Below are 22,291 nucleotides of genomic sequence, written 5' to 3' on the forward strand. Positions count from 1 at the left end.
GTGGTTTATTTATAACGAAGACATGTTCTGTTGAACGTATATAATTATAAAGCTTGCATGCTTACAGAGATTAGAAATTAAAAAAAAATGTTTATATTGGGGATTGTGCTCATGTCGATGCCCTTTATTCTATTCAATTAATGAGTTGACATATATCAATCTTTACATGCAAACCTAGTTTAAGCATGCATTTATTACTCAAATTATTACTCATATACTAACGTACCTACAACAACGTTTGCAAAAGCCACCAAGTCATATTTGTGAAAAAAATACATTGCCTTTCCGCCTAAAATATGCTACTTGGTCTTCTCCATTTTCAATCGGCCAATCGCATTTATGAATTTTGGAAAATGTTTGAAAATTTACTAACTAAATGTTTAAAAATATAAACGACACAAACTAAGAAGCGAACAATGCAGGCTATGAACAGAAAACAAGGCTTTGCTATGAACAGATCGCATAGGAAGAACTTATTGCCGCCAACAGACTAAATACTTATTCATAAAAGCAGACATTCAAACGAAAACAAATGACACTGACGGAAACCGCAGCATCAATAATTGTTTCTTTAATCATAGAATCTGATACAAAATGCAAATATTCAGATGATTGTAGCCACTCCTAATAATTTCCCCTATGAAGTTTGTCAAATGTTATCAAGATGAAATGCATGGCGGGAAGAAGTTCTTTTGTCGCTATCGATTTACGTTCCTCGCACATGATTAATAATCATGTCTATACACTCGTACACTTTGTTATCTTTATTCAATCTGGCTCTAGACATTTTTTTTCATAGAAATATTCAGTTGTGGGAAACGTTTAGTGTCATTAGGCACAAAATCTTGCTGTGAGTCAACTTAATTAAATACTAAAACGTTGTGAGCATTGGTTAATAATATGGATAAGCCATTACACGTGCTATATGTTTTATTTTTAAATTTCAAAAATGGAGCTCAAATTCTAAAGCATGATACTTTCCACTTGATGTAATCTTATTAAATAATAGTGGATACCAAAAGTTAAAGTACAAACAGAAAGACAAACACCCCGAGAAGCGCCCAACAAATTGTTGAGGGTTCTGTTTTATTCAGTCAGTTCATATACGGTGGTGGTTATTTCAGGGTTTCTTCCACATCCCCTAGCATTGGCATAAGCAAAATTAAATATTAAAAACATGACATGTGACATATTTCATATGTGTTCAAACTTCAATTTGACACATTTGTGTTATTCCATGAAAAGGGGCGTACAGTACCCCGCCCCTCAATCACCCCAAGACCCTTAAAAAGGAGGTTTGTACTTTAAAAAGAACACAAATGGCAAACTTAAATAACCTATTGGTTAATAATATGGACACTTTTGAAAAGAGGTCAGGGGTTAAAGGGTCTGCATATTACTGAAAGATAAGGAATGGTAATGCTTCAAGCTTTGATTAAGGTTAAGAAACAAAATGCTTGTAAAAATATAAATGATTGGTGAAACAAATTAAACAAATGACGAGAGAACAAATATAGAGAACAAATATAATGAAGAACAATACGATAGACAATTATCGATTGACTGCAGGGAAAAAACAAAGAAAGTCATGGACATGTTTTACTCTCAATTATTCATCACAATCAATGAAAACGACCCGTTTGTGGAATAACCGGATAATATATCTCGGAAATCGATACCCATTATAGAGTTATTCTTGAAACATACTCGATATCAGACCATCTATCTAAATTACATCGATTCCTGTATGTGAACAGTGTAGATCTATATTTCACATTTTGGGAAAGGGGAAAGTAGACCCTCGAGAGAAGTACACATTGCAACATATCACCGCCTTGATACCCTTCTATATGCATATCATATACCATAACTGGTAATGTCAATTGTTAATGCATGTAGAACTGTACACTCCTTAAACCTATTTTACTCTATCTATTTATCCATTTTATTTTATCACTCTGTGTATGTATTTGTTTTTTTTTTCGTGTCCGCAAACTTGCAAAAGAGTAAGTGTCGCTGCTTTGTCGCTGATTACGTTTCTCAATGTCTCCGTGACAATTTATCTTAGAAATTGAGACTAATGGTCATTTGTCTTTTGTCACTGAATCATAAATCATATGGGATAAGTAAGAAACGGTCACTTGAGATGAAACTGCTAACATATTTGTATATAATATAACATATAACAGGACCGACCAAAATGTGTCAAATTGACCAAATTCCAAGAAAACAAAATTCTTTTCATTTTCAATATTATCTGTGAAAATGAATCCATCACTTAATTTTGTTGAATATTTGCGTAACTTACTAAAAGCAATGTGTGATATTGTTTTAATTGTCAAAAATGTACTATAATCACAGATAATTGATTACAATAACATAAAAGATTAGAATTGCCCGCGATACTCTTTCATTTAAAAGCTGGTAAATCAACAGAAACAATCATTCATTGTTAAGGAGATAATTGAAATGTCAAAAACTTAAATTAAGTCCGTTCGGTCTGGCTGGATATTGACATTAAGGGCCAAGAACATCGTTCATCGTATAAACAATATAATGCATATTTTTAATTTAAATAATGTGAAAAATCTTTGCATTATTTTTCGAGAAGTCACCTTTCTGAGTACATTCTTTGAACTATACGATGAGACACTCTGCTGATACAAATGTAGTAACAAGATTTATGAGTATATGCTAATTTCTTAAGATACAACTGTCTTTTGTTGTGTTTAGAAAAAAGACCTGGATATTATGTTTTTCCAATCACAAACAGGAAGAAGTTAATATTGCAATTTCTTGAATTCAATAGTTTCTATCAAAACTGTGAAGCGCCTTTTTTGGTCACTTCCTTAGAGACTTTGGAGTAAATTGACAATTACTGATTCGATTGAATGCTTTCATGACAGGATACTAGCCTTTATCACAGCTTTCCTAAATCAAATTGTTGATGACATAGATTAATTATGTACAAAATCATCAGATACATCGGCTCACGTCACATCCAAGGGATGTATGAGAATGTTTCAGTGACAGATCTAATAATGAAGTGATATCATGTTTTGTCACACGTATTGACCTAAAATTCTTTCACATGTTCACAAAGCGTATATAATGAGTGTATGACCTTTGCATTATGGCCTTCATGGGATACTTATGGATTTTAGTAAAACTATGCAAATAGAGCAAAACGGAATCCGTAAAGAACGCAAAAACCGACAAAATTGAAACTGTTTCAAACTTTTTTAATGCATCTTTACAGTACTTGAAAGTGCAAGCAACTATCAACGCCCCCCAACACTAGCTTAAGCAGAATTCAAATTGTAAACATAGAAATGGTAAACATTTGGAGTTAGAATATTTGCAGATATGTTAATTCGGCGGTTTTCATAGAACCTTCAATGTGACACGTTCCTGCACTTCCATCTAATTGTTACATTAGTGTTATGATATATAACTTTACCAAGTCAAGCGTCCATCTTTTGTTATTTTATCCGTTTTTACCTCATTATCAGATGTTACAAGATTTAGGTAACTGTGTGAACAACACTAATCACAGAGTCATATTAGCAATCTAATAAGATTTCTGTTTACAATGGCTTTTCCGCATTAATAATTGCTTTGTATTGATTCGTTTTAGATAGTCTCCATTTATAATTTCAAGCAAATGCTTAGAAAGCGTCATGTTAATATTGTTTTTTTATTTGATATTTATAGCCTTTTGTGAGATGTAATGTCATAAACTAATTTATAGGATATTGCTCAATAAAAGCGGAGTTTTATTTGTTTATTATTTGGTTTATCTAAGTGTCTTAATCTTTATGTGTACTAAAGTTGCGCTTTTGTCGAAACAGTTAATTTATTATGAACAAGAATTTTTTTTTCGTTTTGAAACAGTTAATTTTCCATTACAAATTTTGATGTTTAACAAATTTGTAGACATTATGAAGAAAATTTGGTGAGATAGATTTAGTTTGATACTATCAAAAAGAATCGTAGATATATTGAATCTTTAAAATAACTTATAAAAAAAGTTCAATGGGGAGTTTTAGAGCTTACGTCTTATCCATCTGGAGACTGATGCATTAGACATTGTTGTTTAATACCAAATATATAACACATAATTAATTTTCTATATTCCGTTCTTTTTTCTTTTCGAATATCATATTAATTTTACGTCATATGAATCTTTTGTTACCATTCTATATTTTCTATGATTTATATATACATTTCACACAATCAACCTTATCAATGTTTCACAATATATATTACAAATATTTTATATAAAAACTGTGGCTTTTTTTCAGTTTTTATTGCAAACAAGTATTGATTATCTGTCAGAGTAACATAAAATTTAATAATAAGAGTCTGTTAAAAGTAATTAACCATCCTGAATTATAATGAAATTGTATGTAAAGCGTAAAAAGGAGCTCAACTATAAAATATATTAAAGACCATGCTGCTTAAATGTTGAATAAGTAAATGACATTGCGTGCACAATCGTTCTTATCTGCACGTACTATCACGTGATCTTAAAACGACGGTTGTTATACTTCGTACCATGCCTTGTCGACGTCATTATAATGTGTTAGCGCTCAGCGTGCTGCCCGTACTTATTCATTTATAATTTCTTTTCTATTAGTTTTCCTTGTGTTGTTGTTGTTCTTCTTCTTCTTATTCTTTTTCTCTTCTTCTTCTTCTTTTTATTATTATTATTATTATTATTATTATTATTATTATTATTATTATTTATTGTTAATTCTTTTTTTTGTAACCGAGAACAACAAGTGCATTAACGCCATTATAAAATACATTGCCTTTTGCGCTGTCCTGTTTTTGTTTGGATGTCCTGCTGGGCTTTTGTTGGTGTTCCTATGTTGCTAGATCGTGTAGGGGTCGCTTTTATTGAACGCCACCTTTCCTTTGATAATCGTCTTTTTAAATTTCAAAATGATAATTAACTTCGTTCACTTAAAAACTTAAAGGAAGAAACTAAACAATACTTTTCTGTCTTAAGAGGGCTGTTCATGGTCAGCTTTGGCCAAGGCATGATTCAGCTCCCCCACCCCTGCACGGCCGGCAGAAAATAGTAAAATGCATTATGTTGAATAAAATTTATCAAGTATGTTTCTTATTCCAAACTGTGGTACTTGTGTCAAATTTTTTAACTTTTTGATATATGCGGGCACAAATTTCCTGTGTCAATATCGATTAACGTTACTTTCGTATGATAAAAATTCATCGCTGCATTTTGTAGACTTTATGTCAATCTGGTATTTGCCAATTTTCCTTGTTAAATCTAATCGATGAAGCATTGGTCATATACCTACATCATATTACTTCTAATTAGATAAAGCAGTGTCAAGTACGTGGGTTTAGGAGATTGATTAGACTGATAGACTAAGTAAACGTTGAGGAGATCCTGATATTGGATGAAAGAATGAGTGTCGAATGTTTTCTTTACTGCGACAAAGTTACACTATGCACAGACTGATTGATAAATGATATTGATTGGAAATTACGTAATATATTGTAGACACATTTTTTGTTTAATGCACTTTTAAGTGTATCACAATTATATATAATGGCTGATAATGAAATACGTATTAATGGCAGTATAAAATGTGGTGTTTCAATATATTTCAGTCATTGGAATTAATTTCATAAATATATATTTGTATATATATAAAACAAATCGAAAAGAAACCACTTTTACAGATACCTAAAGCTGTTTCCTCATTCCCGTATCTTTGTCGTACCCTTCAGCGTACTATTCCGTCGTTCATGCAGTCTAAATGGATACTAGGGGAAACTTTCCTCGACGATTGATTTCCCTTGATGATCGTTATTATCATATATGCCGCATACCATCTTATAAGGTATATACATTCATAAACTTGTTCTTCTGTCAGTTCTTATTATATAGCTAATTTGCTAAGAAACAACATGTTAAGTAATCATTGCATAACATATGAAAAGTCTTATTTTTAAAATAATAAACAACATGCAATATACTCTTACACAAAAGTCGTATGTTGGAGACACGGCAAATGTTAAACTCAGAATATTTAAAGCATATGGTATAATGGCCCAGGGCATCACACTAGAACCTTGCATAAATTGACTGTGTAAATAATATATGTTTGTGTGTGTATTTGTTTGTTTGTTTGTTTGTTTTGGGTGCGTTTTTTTTGTTTGTTCCGTGGCTATGTGAGTAAGTATCGGTATTGTATAATATGTTACTAAATAGTGATAAGAGGCAAATTATAAGTGTTCAAACTAATCTAATACACATGAGTGCTTTGTCTTTTTCTACAAGATAATCTTTCTTTTCACTCATATTATACGCATATATATATCATAGATAAACGATACCTCTTTCTATGCTCAGAAAGAAAAACCTCATCAATAAAACAGTGCTGTAAGACATTATATCTCTCTTTTCTTAGATATTCTACATGATCGTTTAGTCTTATGGGATGAAATGATTGATCGGCTAGCACGGGCAAACTGAATTTAGTGAAATAAAGAAAGATGAAAGATTTCCATATTGTATACTAGGCATCTGTTAACTCACGATATGCTACTTCATTTCAGTAAACAATTTCACAAATGTCCTTTCTTTCCTTTACAAAAAGCAGTCAGGTTGACAAAAGTAACGCATCTGATGTTACTATTGCATTGTATTACAAAATTAAATAAACGGCATTCCTGCATATGTTTTCTTACTTTTTTCATTGTGTTAAAACTGAGGGGAATACGGTTTTTCAATCATAGTAAATGTTTCGTCTCAAGCTGCGTTCCAAAATTGTGATTTAAATGTGATGCAATTGTGCTAGAGGAAAACGAGTACCAAAAGACGTCGTTACTCGATCAAATAAAAATTTACATCAATATTACAACATAAATTTTGATAAATGTATTTTTTTTAATTATTTGGCAGTAGACCAATATAGATTAATTTGTTGTTTTGTCACAATGACATATCTTTTGTCTTTTAACAATCGAGTATACAAAACTAATTTGTAAAAAGAGATTAAAAACTAATTTGTAAAAAGGACAACATAAAACTTCTGTTGTCAAACTTATGACTGTATGATTTTAGAAAAAAATATATATGTGCTTTAGGGGAATAAGCAATATTCTGTGTAACTTAATATGCTATAACGTTATATTCTCTTATGCTATAATGAATTGACTATGGATTTCTTATAATTATATACCTATTTAAAGAGAATCATTTCATCGGGGTGTCAATCGTTTTTATCAAATCTTATTTCCAGAGATTTTCCCCGTTCGAATTACTGCTTTTAACTGGTTCGTTTTAGAGACATTCTATTTATGATTCCAGGGAAATGGGCCGTAAACCATGCTCAAATGCCAACATATATTTTCCAAACCCTATTCTTAAGTCTATGAGAAGAAATGTTATTTGGTTACATTTTGCAAATGTGAAGCTAATTATGTGCATTGGAAGATAAGGATTAAGGACTTCTATTTACGTACTTGACAAATTTGTACTTTTTTTTTCTTTGCATGGACCTGTCTGTGGTTTATAATTCTTATAGACATTTGTTTATCCACTTTTTAGTTTTTCCAAATTTCAAAATGTCACCATTTTATGATTTAACATCGACTTTCTGTTGAAGTCAGCTCTTGGAGATATAGACAGTAGCTTGCATTTACCAATCAATCCATGAACATGCTTAATCAAACCAAGTCTCCAACATATATTTACAATTGATAATTTCGAGCAATCCTTTAGGATTCTTTTATTTTCCCATACATACGTTAAGTTAATTTATAGAACGTAGTTAGAGATTAACTATTATACGTATTCGCATATGACTGATTTAAAGAAAAAGAAATGGGGAAACAGAGTTTTATGTCGTTAGTTTTATATCTGTACAAATGTAAGACATGAACATATATTCAGATAAGTGCTTCTAAAATGTGATATTATAATCTAATGACATGGAAATATCAATTCGATCACACGGCATCATAGTCACGGTTACCAGTTATTTTTATTTAAGCAAGGTACTAAACCACACTTTTTTGTAAATAAAAGATTAAGCATTTAGCATACAAAAGCACTGCATTTGAGATTTCGATTACATTTCTCACCCAAAGAGTTTTGACAAAAAACATTAAAAACAACGTTGGCACCGATTTGTTTCAATTACACCCATTTCCCTAAAGTATCAACACAAATGGATTCAGTCATTAACCACTGTGATAACGATTGGTGTTCTGTCATGAAAGCATTTAATCTACTTTGAAACTGTCAATAACTTGAAATCCAATTATCCTGAAATGACCATAGTGTCTTCCATATATCTTATTTAAATGACGAAAATCCCAAAAGCATTGACATTGTAGCTGTGAACGGCTATGTCTTGTAGAGTTGAATACATAAACTATCAATTTTGAGGTATTTCCTATCAAGATTTCGAAATAACCATCATGTATAAAACAATCTCAAGCTTAAGTTACATTATCATTGCATAAAATTAAATGAACATGCAATCATATTATTATATAAAAAACGTTAGCAAAGTGCAAAATATTTTAACAAACGTAATTAATTGAAATTTTCTATATTGATTTATGTTAACAATCAATCAGCTTTTGTTTTCAATATCGATTTTTGATAGGTGATTTATTTCTAATGAATGCATTATGCCCCATTTACGTATTGTTTGTTCTTTTACATCATAGACATGTAAAACACACTACTTAGCGCTTTAATTTTATACATTTATTCAAACTTGTGAATTATTCCAAGATGCAGACCCGTTCTTGTCATACGATGCTGATATAACACAATTAAAAATGTAAATCTTCTGACTGTTTGAGAAATACCCAATAACAGTTGTTACTTAGGAGGTCTTAGCATGAATAATCGTACACGTTTTAATAAAGTTACAAATATGTGTTTACTATGTCGTTATCAAACGCAATATATGTGAAAATAAAACAAACACTATTTAAAAACGCTCCAAGAAATGACACTTCTGATGCAAGTGCTTGTAAATGGTTCTGATAAAAATGTGATGCATCATCATAAAAAAGTTTATATTGTGGTCACTTGTTTGTTTGGGTTTCACGTCACACCGAAACAGTATAGGTCATATCGCGACGTTCCAGCTTTACTGGTGGAGGAAGACCTCAGATGCCCTTCCGTCCAATATTCAGGCACGAACGGGCACCTGCGTTAACCACCGACGTTCCGTAAGCTAGCTGGATAGCTTCCTCACATGAAAGAATCCAAAGTCCCTGTCGGGATTCGAACCCACAGCGGTGGGGGGCAAGTGGTTTGAAGTCAACGACGTTATTCACGTTATTCACTCGGCCACGGACGCTCCACTGTGGTCACTTGAAACATGCATTCATGCAGTATTACGAAAGTAGCTTCCTCACATGAAATAATCCAAAGTCGGGATTCGAACCCACAGCGGTGAGGGGCAAGTGGTTTGAAGTCAACGACGTTAATCACGGTTTCGTTTTATAAAAGTTTATGATTCAAACGGCATTTATTTATATGATGGCATTGAACCCTATACCTATCCTCAACCGTCAATATTAGGACCTAGGAACCTGCTGAATGGCTGCATATTCTTTTTCATCTTCAAAGTTGATAACCCCAAAATTGGTAACGAACTGTTTGAAAAATAGAAGCTGGACAAGTCCATTAACGATATCCCATAGGTCAAGGGTAAGAACATTTTAAATACGCTGTAAGTTACGATTTCTACTGTACGTACCAGTTTTATAACGACTTGTTCTGTTCTGATTCTATTTCGTCGCTGCTCCGGAGATATCGACCTTATAACTAGACTTTCTTAATAAATTTGCTGTTCTAAGTATAGTTTTAATGATAGGTATTAAATATCTGAATACAGTCCATACATTAATGAGAATATTAAGATGTTAACTTTCAGTCTTCCAGTCTCTATTAAGATGAACTATAATAATGTATACCCTTAAGAATGTTTTTATAGTTTCCAGTTAATGAATATGTACTTTCATATAAAAGTCTTCCGAACAGTTTGTGTGTGTGAGCTTCTGATTCAATAAATAGAAGAAGACCAAGAAAGAAAATACGCGTTTATTGTGCAATGTTAAGCAAGCAAATCTTTATTGGCCAATACAACCTTTCACAGAAATTTCACATCAAGTGTTTTATCAATAAAATCATAATTACAGTTGCTAGTTGTCAACAACCCCTTTAAATATTCACACGGAATTGCTTGTATCAAATACAATGCGATAAAAAGCAAAATGTTTTACGAGCCATTAACTTCGAATTGTAAATGGAAAACATCTAAACCGAATCAATAAGATAAAACGGTAATGGGAAAATGTCATTGTCAATAGTGACCTAAAAGGATTGATTCTCACACGTCAAAGTGTCATTTCTATTAACTAATCCCGTTCGTACAAGTTGCAATTGAACAAAGAAGTTATGTATCAAGTGACCTTACACATCTTTTTAAAGAATAATAAATGATTACTTTTTATGTCAAAAACTTATGCTCTTAAAATGTTTGACACTATAACTGAGAGAGGTGGTACTTATATTTAACATCAAAACCTTTTTCCTATATATTGCAATACAGCATATTTTTAAAGTATTACCGTGTTGATTGATTAGATGTACCATTTATTGACAACTTGTATGCACAACCCTTTAACGATTTTACGTTTATTGGAAGGACCAACTCTCTAAAACATGTTGGTAAAACCTTCACAACTACTTCTGCATCTACGAACAAAATGTAAACTAATTCAATACTTTGTGTCCAATGCATGCATGTGAAATTGTAACTGTTTTGTGTAGAAAGTAAACCAATTGTTTTTAAATATTTTCTTTTATAAAATAAGCTTTTTTAATTCATTCAATTGACACCCGTACTCGCACATTAATTATAAAACATACATTTTTAAATAAGTACTATTCATTTTACCGATAAAAGGAAAAAACACCAACAGTATGTTACCACTTACTTTAGAGAACAGGTGGGGGGGGACTTTCTAGAAATAGAAATTCAATGCGTTTGAACACAATGATAATGTAAATAAATGATATAATTGATGGCATAATATACATACATAATACTGTGTCATTACACGAGATTCTATGTTGTAAACGAGCAGAAACAATATTTATTGACACATACTGTTTATACTGGTAAGAAAATTTGAATAACATAAATTCCTCCAAGACTTGTTGATTGACAACTTTATGCACTCTCTTAGCGATTTTACTTTTTTGAGGACCAAACTCTTTAAACATGTTGTCAAAACCTACTACAACATCCATGAACATAATATATAAACTAATTCATTACTTTGTGTCCCATGCATGCATGTGGAATTGCATCTGTCTTGTACTTAAAGATACAACCTGTTGTACCTTCAAAGTTACTTTTTGGTCAAAGCATAATTTTGCCAACGTGGTAAGAATCAAATAACGGCAAAAGATTTAAAACAATTCTTATCATTTTAACTTAACAAAATAGTATATACTTCAAACTTAAGAAATCTTTCGCAATCCGTACCTGTTAGTTAGTTTATTAGTAACCAGAATTTTTATTATGCTCCCCGAAGGGAGAGCATATAGTCGCGACTTTGTCCATCCATCTGTCAGCTTCAATTTCGGCACACAATTCTGAAACTACAAGAGGTATTAATAAAAAAAGGTGTAGGTAGACAGTTCTTATTAAGTAGAAGTGCAGTGAATAAGAACTGCAACTCTGCCTAACGGCGTTTTTTCGAACTTTGTCCGGAATATAACTATGAAACTACAAAATATAACAACACAACACTTAGTAGGTAGATATATTTCATTGAGTTCACGTGCAGTGCATGAGACTCGTGGCTCTACCTTCCCTAATGTTAGTTTTATTGCCCTTCTTTTAATATTCCGGGACATAACTCTGAAACTTCAAACAGTATCATAAAGAAACTTAGTAGGAAGATAGTTCAATTTATGTAGAAGTGAAAATAAGAACCATAACTCTACATTGCCTTCTTTTTGAGTTATTGCCTTTTTTTCATTTTCACAAGAAATACTTCTTTGTGTCCAAAACCTATTCAGTTCGGTCGACTCTTGTAATAGAAGTTCCAATGTGACACTATAAGATACTAATTGATCATATTTTTCAAGTTTATTTCGAAATGATTTTATGTTGAGATTTTATACTCGTAAATTATTTCCGCTTGTAGTTTTTTATTAATCCGGTTCATGACAGTCAATTTATTGGTAACTTCCGGGAGATAATTTAGATGAGACTGACAAATCTTTATTAAATTTAATCATATAATGGCGTAGCTTTCCGCGTCTTTTTATGATTAATGGCTGAAATAGAGCTTTACTGAAATTGAGAAAGTACTGATTTCTTCACTGAACAAAATCCTTAAATTACACCTTAATCAAATTTGGACATTGTACGTGTGTGTGACAAAAACAAAACTGTCAAACTAAGAACAAGCGACATGAAAACATTAATAGCATGAGTGTATCACAATAAAGTGTGCTTAAACGAAGCATTTGGATGACAATGTAAAACGGCAGAGATATTCTTATGTTCCTTGCATATGAAAGAATATGCTGGAATCCACTTTTCGGGATAAGCAACAAGCAAACGTCTTTGTTATACACTATTCTTAATTTATTGAATTATCTATTAAAAACATATTTTGCCTGAAATACTATTATAAAATCAGAACATTATCAAGTAAAACATAACAAAATGGTATTAAATTAGTATTTGCTTGGATATATACTATTTGTTTTCGAAAGTACCCTTTTATTCAATTCATTTGAAGTCAGTCAAAATTTGTGAAAGTAAAATCCCATATGTGAAACAAACAAAATTATAAAACAAAATTTGATAAAAAAAATAAAAGCTTTTAAGTTCAAGAAAGATCTTAACAAATTCTTTGTTTGTTTTTCAATTTAGAAACAAACTCAAATTGTTGTAGTCTTTTCAAGATTTGGCTATTTTTGATGATATTTAAAAATGACGTTATTTTGTGCCAGTTACTTGTCTATCGTTTGGTTTTCATTAATTTTGGCGATATTAACATCTTAAGGACGGGTTTTTTGTCTTTCAATATCTAGGTTACTACGTTCGGAATGATATTGGAAATTGAAACATATACAATTATTTTTTATGATGCATGTTGTGTTCTTTTACTCAACATTATAATATATTTACACCACTTATATCAAGTGTGTTAAGTTTATACAAATTACTTATTGTTCGCTTGTGTTGGAAGCTATTTTCTTAATAAAACAATCTTCACTCCGTTCCTGAAACCAACCATTACTAAGTAATGAATGCAAAACTTCTTCCGCAAGGAAACAACAGCTTGTTCCTGCGATATATGTATACACACGGTCAGCAATTCTTAAATGGCTAGCCCGACGACTTAAAACTTGCTAATGTCGCCATTCAAGCAGGTGAATTTGACTTTAACATTTAAAGTACTGTACATCTCAAACAAACATGCCTTCAAATGAATAATATATATTCACATTATCATGAGTGTTGTGCACATCGGTTGTAACGTGTAACATTGTATTACAGACAACAATTTATCTTACAGGTTTACTCTGACTTAAATACTTAAATACGTGTGCAGTATGTTTCAAAATTACTTCCTGTCATGTTTACGTGAAATCTCTTAAACAAGCATGTACAATGAATTAATTTGATTCTCTATTAACATGGCATGCGCATATTGATCGTAAAAAGCAGTCGGCAACTTTCTTTTAAACAAGATCTAATTGTGCCAGCATAGCATGTAATAAACCAATTCATTCTATTCAAAGTAATTTAAACAAACGTACTCCCTATTTAAAAATATATAACATGATAGTAACAATTTAGTGTTTTAATGCTTTGTTTGATTAGTAAGTAAGCTATGTTTTGAATTTGTAAGTTAAATAATTAGTAACTGCATTTTGAACTAGATTGAAATTGTATTTTGATTTCTATACAACTTTCTTTTGCTTAGCCATAATTATTTAGTTGCACATAGCTGATACCAACGTTTGTTACTATTCCAATATGTTTACATAAATTATAGCAATGCACAAAATAATAGGGATTATATTTTAAAATAAAATGTTTGTAATAACAATTAATTGTAAAAGGCAATTGTATATGGAAGTTTTACTTAGATTGTTAAATGAACATGTTCAACAATGAATTAGTAATTAAGTAAGCTTTGTTTTGAATTGGTAAGTTAAATAATTAGTAACTGCATTTGAACCAGATTGAAATTGTATTATGATTTCTATACAACTGTCTTTTGATTAGCCATACTTATTTAATTGCAAATAGCTTATTCCCACGTTTGTTACTATTCCAGTATGTTTACCTAAATTGTAGCAATGCACAAAATAATAGGCATTATATTTTAAAATAAAATTTTGGTTATAACAATTAATGGTAAAAGGCAATTGTATATGGATGTTTTACTTAGATTGTTAAATGAACATGTTCAACAATGGATTCTAGTGGTCCTCAAGGGGTTATGTATGACTATGTAGTGGTCCGTCATAGCTATCAATTTTGAGTTCTAATAAATAGCTCAAAATGTTTATTAATATCCACTCTTATTTGACACTTGATTATACTTTAAATGTGTAGCTTTTGGGAACCTGTTGTATTTTACTACAAATTATATTTATCAGTTTTCAAGTAGGATAAAGTTTCAATTTGGATATATTTTTTTCTATCTTCAAAGGTTATTGATTCAATTTTGAAGGCTAAAGATTAATGATTTAGATCTTAGAATAGTATTCATAAGAACTATTGTAATGCATTTTGTTCTGTTGAACGTGCAGGGATATTTCCTGCTCGTAAAATATGATTGTAACAGCATTTACTCTTCTCGTCCGCCGTTAATTATTTAAACTAGAATGTGTTAATAATAACTTCCAGGGAAAGATTCTAATATGTATCGACAATAAGTGACGATGGGATTGAACGATTTCAAAGCAGACGACTAATCTTAATCATTGTTGTGTTAATTTGAATTGATAATGCATGTAATCAATTTTGTACAGTTTAAATAGACGCATGTGTGTTCCTGTATGCGTTTTTAGATTTCTCAGCAAGCGTTCCAAACAGAGGTGGAAAAAGGTTGACACATCCAAAGACGATCATTTTATTGTTCTAAAAATAAACATTAACTTTATTAGCGTGTCCTTTTCGTGACATCGTGATCCGATATTCTCTAGATTTTATTGTAGCATATAAGGCTTCCTTTATCATGAGAAAATAGTTAACTATACTCATCGCTTCACTTTCGTCATTGCCTTGTCCTTTGATTCTTGAAATGCTGTCATTGAACTCACAAGTAGACTCTAGAGGTATTGCATTTTAAATATTAAGGAGAAATAATAGAACAAGCATTCTTTCCTATATTATACATATACCTATATGATGACAACACTAAAGATCTTTTTAAAAAAAAAAATAAAAAAAAAGATAAAAGAAAAATAATAAGGACATGAATTTGATATTATGATATAACGAGTCATTCAAAATTTATATTTTCTCACTTCAGCTTTCAAAATACAGTAGAATCCCTACTAAAGACCACCTCGGATTTAAGACCACCCCGCTTTTAAGACCAGTTTTTAAAAGAACGGAATTTTCTGTTCTTTATGTCAATGGTTACATGATCCAGAAATAAGACCACCTCACTTATCCACATTTAAGACCACCAAATTCAGTCCCAATTCCTTATTTTGTTCTTTATTTGACCTCACTATTGAGACCACTGATATTAAAATCAACACCTTCCTAGATCTTAAATGTGTTGTTATGTTGTTATTGTCTGCTTGATTGCTCTTAGGCATGACACTTGATTACACAAGGTGTCAAAAGCTGTTATTTATGGGATATTTAATGAAAAAAGGTGAGAATGTTAATTTCATAGTGGTTTAATGTTGCTTTATGCAAATTTGTTTTGTGAAGAAATAAAGTCTGATATGATATGTGAATTATGTACCTCATACAATAATTATTATTGAAATCAGAACAAAGAAAATTTGATATTAAATTTCTTCAGAAATATGTTTTCTTCCCATCAGATGTAACATTATAAAATATATACTTTTATATTGTATTTGCAGGTTATGATACATATTGTTTGTTCATACAAAATGACTAAAATAGGCCATATCATATCGTGTGTAAGCAATGATAAGAATATCCACAATTAAGACCACCCCACAATTAAGACCACTTTGGTCCAGTCCCGATGGTGGTCTTAATTGAGGGTTTTTACTGTATTGATAAAAGCTACTATACAAGGACAATCATTTCTTACATTACCTCTTAACTGGATGGATATTATTGCCTTAAGCGATATTCTTAGGTTTCTGTTTACAATAGCATTTTCCTTTTAATTTTGCTGTGTATTGATTCCATTAACATACCTTTCATGATCAACTAAACGTTGGTGTCTCAGAAAACATCCTATATATGCTGCGTGTGTGTCTGATATTTACAGAGTATCGTGTTTCAAAAGAGAAGCGTCAGTTCTTCTTTGTTTAGAATATTTGCTTTTATTGATCAACTATTCCTAAAACCTGCAATGAATATAAATTACAGTTGTCGAAACATGATACCAAAGAAATGACAGAAAATGCGATCTCTGGCGGAATAGTACGAGTTGACGTAATCGAAAACTGAATATGCGTAGAGATGAGCTTTACCAAAAATATTCAAATCGTGAAAAAACTATTATTAGACCAAAACAGAAAAATGTAATGTTGAACGAACGGGTTGATTAAGTCTTTCCATAGATAGCAATAACAACACATTTATCTTCACAGCAAAGAATATATATTTTCTAATTTTACAATAATTTCATTAAATATCTGTTGTTATTATGGAAATCATTCAAAAGTATGATTTTATATGATGACATGTCATTCATCCTTAATTATCTAAAACTAATTAGGCAATAGCAAAATAAGGTTCTAATACACCATACATTGTGTCTGAGTTAAGTTAACATGGGTTGGCCAATATACATAACAAACATAAATTTACTAAGATCCCGCATGTGTGTGTGAGAGAGGTTGCTTGTAAAGTTTATAATTTGGGAGAATATAAAAATGTCGTGGTAAAACGGTAAGTGCTCTCTGTAGCGTCCTTCAATCAAAACACTGATATATTAAAAGTCTCTTTCCGCACAGTTAAGAATAAAAATCGTATTTAGTTTAAGTTGTGGTCCACTGAATTGTATACATATACATGTTTGTGTTTCATGAAGAAAATGAATAAATGATAAATAAAATACTATAAAGACAGACCCCTCTAGAGCAATGATGACAGATCATCTTTGTTTAAAATCGCAAACTCAGCTTTTATAAGGTGCAAAACCACACACTCCACGTAGCAACGGATTGCTTCGGATTGCATCCTATTTGTTTTTGTTTAAACGGTGTTGTAATGTATTAACACTATTATACTTTTTTGCAAGTTTATTTCAAAACAATGCAAGTCTGTCAATTACCATACCGTTGTTCTAACCGTATTTCCTTAACGATTAACACCAAAACAACGAGATAAATGTTTGATGTTAAATATAGGTGTAGTATGGCAGCAATACCAACTGTCTGTTGAACATGCTTAAATGAAAAACATCAATAGTGAAGATCATAGTTCATGAGCACAACATTTACAAATGTACGTGTCACGAGATAATTAAGACAAATGAAAACTGCCATCTCACAGCTTTATTAATTCAATTTGGTTCATTGGTAATGTATCGAATATATTAAGGTCATAAAAGCTGACAATACAAAATGAGAATATAAAACAATTTGTCAATACACTATTAGAACCTCTACTATGTAACTTTAATGAGCAGAAGGCCGTCCTTTAAAAAAAAAGTAATGCGTTACTTCTTCAGAACGGAAATGATAGAACAAAATCATTCCGATGAAAAATGAATATTCACGTCCCGTGGATAATCACACCATGCATACATATCTAGTAAAGATAAAACATTTCCGAAGTTAAAAAGTTCCTCCGACCACATAGCATATATTTATCTTTTCTTGGCATTCTTTGAAATCGTCTGCTGCAATTTGACTTGCTTAATGGTAATGTCTTGCTAATTATAGTTATTTATGTGAGTAATTAGAAAGTACAGACAGTAATGGACACTTTAAGATACTAATGAAAGGGTAAGATTTACTGATGCTATTGATTATAGGAATGCCTTTTCATTTCCTCTTAAGTGCGTTTGAATGTGCAACCTCCCTGTTTCTTCACATGAAAAAGAAGTCAACACATTAGAGATTTGTTTTAATGCAATAGTATTCAATTTGTCTCGACCACTTCCGACGTCTAAAAGGTCTTAAAAGGATATGTGTAATCAGGTGTGTATAACTATAATTAGCACACACAACAAAAGCGGACACCAAATTGTTACGTTTGGTTTTTGCTTCTTTTAAGTTATTTTAGAGAAATATGGAGCAAATGCTTTATTGTCTAGCCTGTATCTAAAAGCGTTTGTTAACATTTGCCCAAAGGACTCCGTCAATAACATATTTTACAGCTAGCTTTCAGAGATATATTACTATATACACAAGCATATTGTTATGTCATATACAATGCTTAAAAAACAAAATATATTGTTGTCCATTAACTTTGAAGGTCCATTCTTTGAATTGTAAATGGAAAAATCTAAATAAAATTATTATACCTCATGGTAATTGGGCAACATCATTGTCAACAGTTTCTGAAAGGATTGATTGTATAACGCCAGAGTGGCATTTCCATTACATTATACCTCATTATCCTCGTTCATTCTAGTGACATCATAAAGCCAACAATTTGTCTCAATAATTCGTCTTCCCTTACTATATTACTCATTATATCAATTAACACATTCAATAAACACGTCTGAAAGGCATCTTTGTACTTTGTCACGTGTCAGCATTATCAGAATTCATGATATTCTGACTGAAGAAAGAAAACAGAGCTAAATAAAAGTTGATCTGTTTTCTCATGTCTGTAAAAATACATGGACTCTGGATCAAACATAAACAAAAACGTTCAGACAAAACAAACAGTTCATATATCATATTGCTGTACGATATATATTTAAAGATAATAGTTTTTGAACAATGTCAATTAAGCAATTCCCTGCTGAAGGGATAAGGCTTTGACGCCAGTGTCTCGGACTCAGATCCCAGACATTTGATTCTTCTGAAACAGGCACAGAATGTGCACTGGTCAATGAAAATCCTGAGACCCGAGACATGTCTCTGAAAAATATATCATCGAGACCTGAACAGGTAGAGGCTCTATACGGTTGAATAACAGACTTAATCTTCATCTTGATATCCCAAATATTGAAACATGTATTTGACAGTTACTGTTAGAAAGATTGATAATTGACAATTATATTTGTCAAATTCACCAGTGAAAGGCTTTGTCCTTTTTTTTCCTCATATGTATGTTCTGTAAATCATTCGCTCTCAATATGCATTTTACTGTATTAAAAGGAAGGACTATTAGATTAATTTTTGTCTGGAGGTTTAGATACATGTTACCCAAAATATATCTTCATTTAGTTATTGAACGTTGGTATAGAGTAATATTTGGATTGATTTCAAAAGAAAATGGCTTTCATTGTAAAATATTGTGCATCGAGAGAACGAAAACAGACACACAAATGTTATAATAATTTATTTCATAGATACTATTTTGATATCTAAGTGTAAATCTAGATGTAAATGCCAAAGCCAATCATTTGCTTCATTGCCATGTGGTACAAATCTAATTTGATTACTAACATAATGTATACTCAAGTATAAGGCAAACTTTAAAGTATAAATATTTTCTGCGATGGACATGCACGTCATTGCGTTATAATCGTTATAGGAGCGTCTAGAAAAAAAGTCAAAAATCTATTTTATCTCCGGTGTAATCTAATTCACAGCAATTAACATATCGTATCCATTAGTGGAGAATGGTTCCTTGCTACTTAAACTCCTTAAAGCCATATAGTAAAGTAGATGTATCATGAGATGGAATTATTAGGATCGCGGCATGTATCAGTTTAATAAGTATTCAGAGACTAGCTGCCCTATCATCAAAATGTACAATGTCTCTTGGCATAATTTTTCTAAAACACATTTATTTGAATAATTTGCTTGGTGAAAAAAATGTTCAAAGATTTGTACCAAGGGCGTTTTACTAAAAAACCATAAGTTTAGAAAAAAATGTTGACTTCTCAAAATTAAGCCGAAAAAATATTTCAATTTGATGGGATTTCCTTTATTTTAAGGCTAACATATAAGTCTAATTCGACACGAACTATATAACACTGTACCAACTTTACAAAAATATTAATGATCATGACGAATATATGGGTGCATAATAATTGACTGGTTTGTCTTAGCATATTCTCTGTTATACACAAGCCTTAACCTCTTTAGTTATAATTAAATATTAACTAATACATGATCGTGGTGTTATTCTTTTTGTTTGTTGTTTATCTAAGTTTAGGTGGGATATTGACAGGCCTGTCACGTAGCATTTACAACACATTTTAACTTATTTCGATTCTCTATCGTAACAATAATGGCGGTGATTTTATAAAAAACATCGGCAAACAGACACGAAATCAAACTCAACAAAGAGCAACCTAATAAACCTTTTTTCAAAGCCGCTAAAATGAGGCTATCGAATAGTAAGCGATCATAGTGTAATTTCTTAACAATAAAAAGTGCAGATAATAAGCTTATGACATTTGTTTTCTGTATTTTCAGAGTAAAGATGTGGTCTGATAGCCTGAGTAATCAGTTGACCTCATTTAGTGAAAGGGTGACGTCATACAGGTCAATTTCAGATGTAAGATATGTATTTTTTTATTATTTAAAAATGTATCTTTCGGTAAAAGTCTTTACAATTCAAAATGTGAGTAGAAATGTTCAATCATGGTTAAATGTTGATTACATGCTAATGAAATATAACGGTTTTGAAAGATTTTACAGGATATTTTAGAGGGTGGTATTTTTACTGAATCTAATTTTTTAATTTCCATTTAATCTCAATACAGCATAGATTTGTTTGGGAGCGGGAGTGGATAAAATGATTTTAACATAAATAATGGTACAAAAATATATAAAGTTGTATAAATTGTCAATGGCGTACGTGGAAAATGGAATAAGATGCCTCCGAGACACAGGCATTTAAATCAAATAGCCATACAATGTCAAACTATTAAAACATAATATAAGTTTATGTACTGCAAATTATGAAGTATTGTGTTAACGGACATAGGACGTGATTTTATTATTTTCTCTTTTCTAGCATAGCATTATCATTTATCATAGACCTAGAGATTTTCTTAATCTGTATTTTTCTTGTTTTTGTCAGTAACTGATATATATATATATAAGTGTTCTCACGGCATTTTTTGTGCTAATTGTGAGGAAATAAACCACTTTGTTTATGCCTGTACGAGTTTGTCGTCAATCATGATCTTATTTGAACTGGCAAGGGATACAATTAACTCGCAATAATTAGAAAGAAGATAGATTAAGTTCACTGACTATCCAATTAAGGTAAAACTAATTACAGTCCCGAATGAACACGTTAGAAATGTGAGTGACTTTTGTAAGCAATAATGTTAAAAGTGAAATGCTGATCAATACATACAAAAACAATGGGTTATTATGTACTGTTATTTACATTTCCTTAGTATATAACAAAAGTACAATAGCAAAGATGAATTTCTAAACTAAAAAGCAGTTACGTAAAGAATAAATATTATTTTTCACCTTCAATGTTTACATATCCTATCTTAAAAAGCATGCTGTTTTCCAAGTAGTTTACGAGAAAGAAATAGGAATTTCGTGGTTGATTTGAACCCGCAAAATATTTATTTCTTTCATTCAAATTTTAAAACTACTTTGCGGTATTAAGTTTATTTATTGCAGTTTGCTTTCCTACATTTTTATAACATTTAAATTTCAACAACATTTCTTTTTCACAACGAATAATGAAGTTAATAAATGAAGATCAAACTGGACGATGCACTAAAGTATCAGTTTAGAACGACGCTTGGAATGGAGTTTCCTTTAGCAAAAGCATTACCGTAATGGCAAATAATGAAAATTATTGTGACAGATGCCCGCAACGTCGCTCCCAATTTGTTTAAATTAAGGCAGAGGGACAACATGAGCACTTAAGTATTGAAAGTTCTGATAGTTAATCTAATTTAACGTTCATATCCCATT

The 22,291-nt window shown here is 31.2% G+C and overlaps 1 protein-coding gene across 2 annotated transcripts in view; it reads left to right on the forward strand.

Annotated features, from left to right (window-relative positions):
• LOC132718349 (voltage-dependent calcium channel subunit alpha-2/delta-3-like) overlaps positions 1 to 22,291 on the forward strand; it is a 57,398-nt gene that overhangs the window by 11,521 nt on the left and 23,586 nt on the right. For both annotated transcript variants that reach the window (XM_060702045.1, XM_060702046.1), the window contains exon 2: positions 20,819 to 20,900. In XM_060702045.1, coding sequence (XP_060558028.1) covers positions 20,819 to 20,900 — 82 coding nt within the window. The remainder of the gene's footprint in view (positions 1 to 20,818; positions 20,901 to 22,291) is intronic.

The sequence above is a fragment of the Ruditapes philippinarum genome, unplaced genomic scaffold (genome assembly GCF_026571515.1).
Source record: "Ruditapes philippinarum isolate M1 unplaced genomic scaffold, ASM2657151v2 ctg2833_1_1_1_1, whole genome shotgun sequence".
Taxonomy (NCBI): Eukaryota; Metazoa; Mollusca; class Bivalvia; order Venerida; family Veneridae; genus Ruditapes; species Ruditapes philippinarum.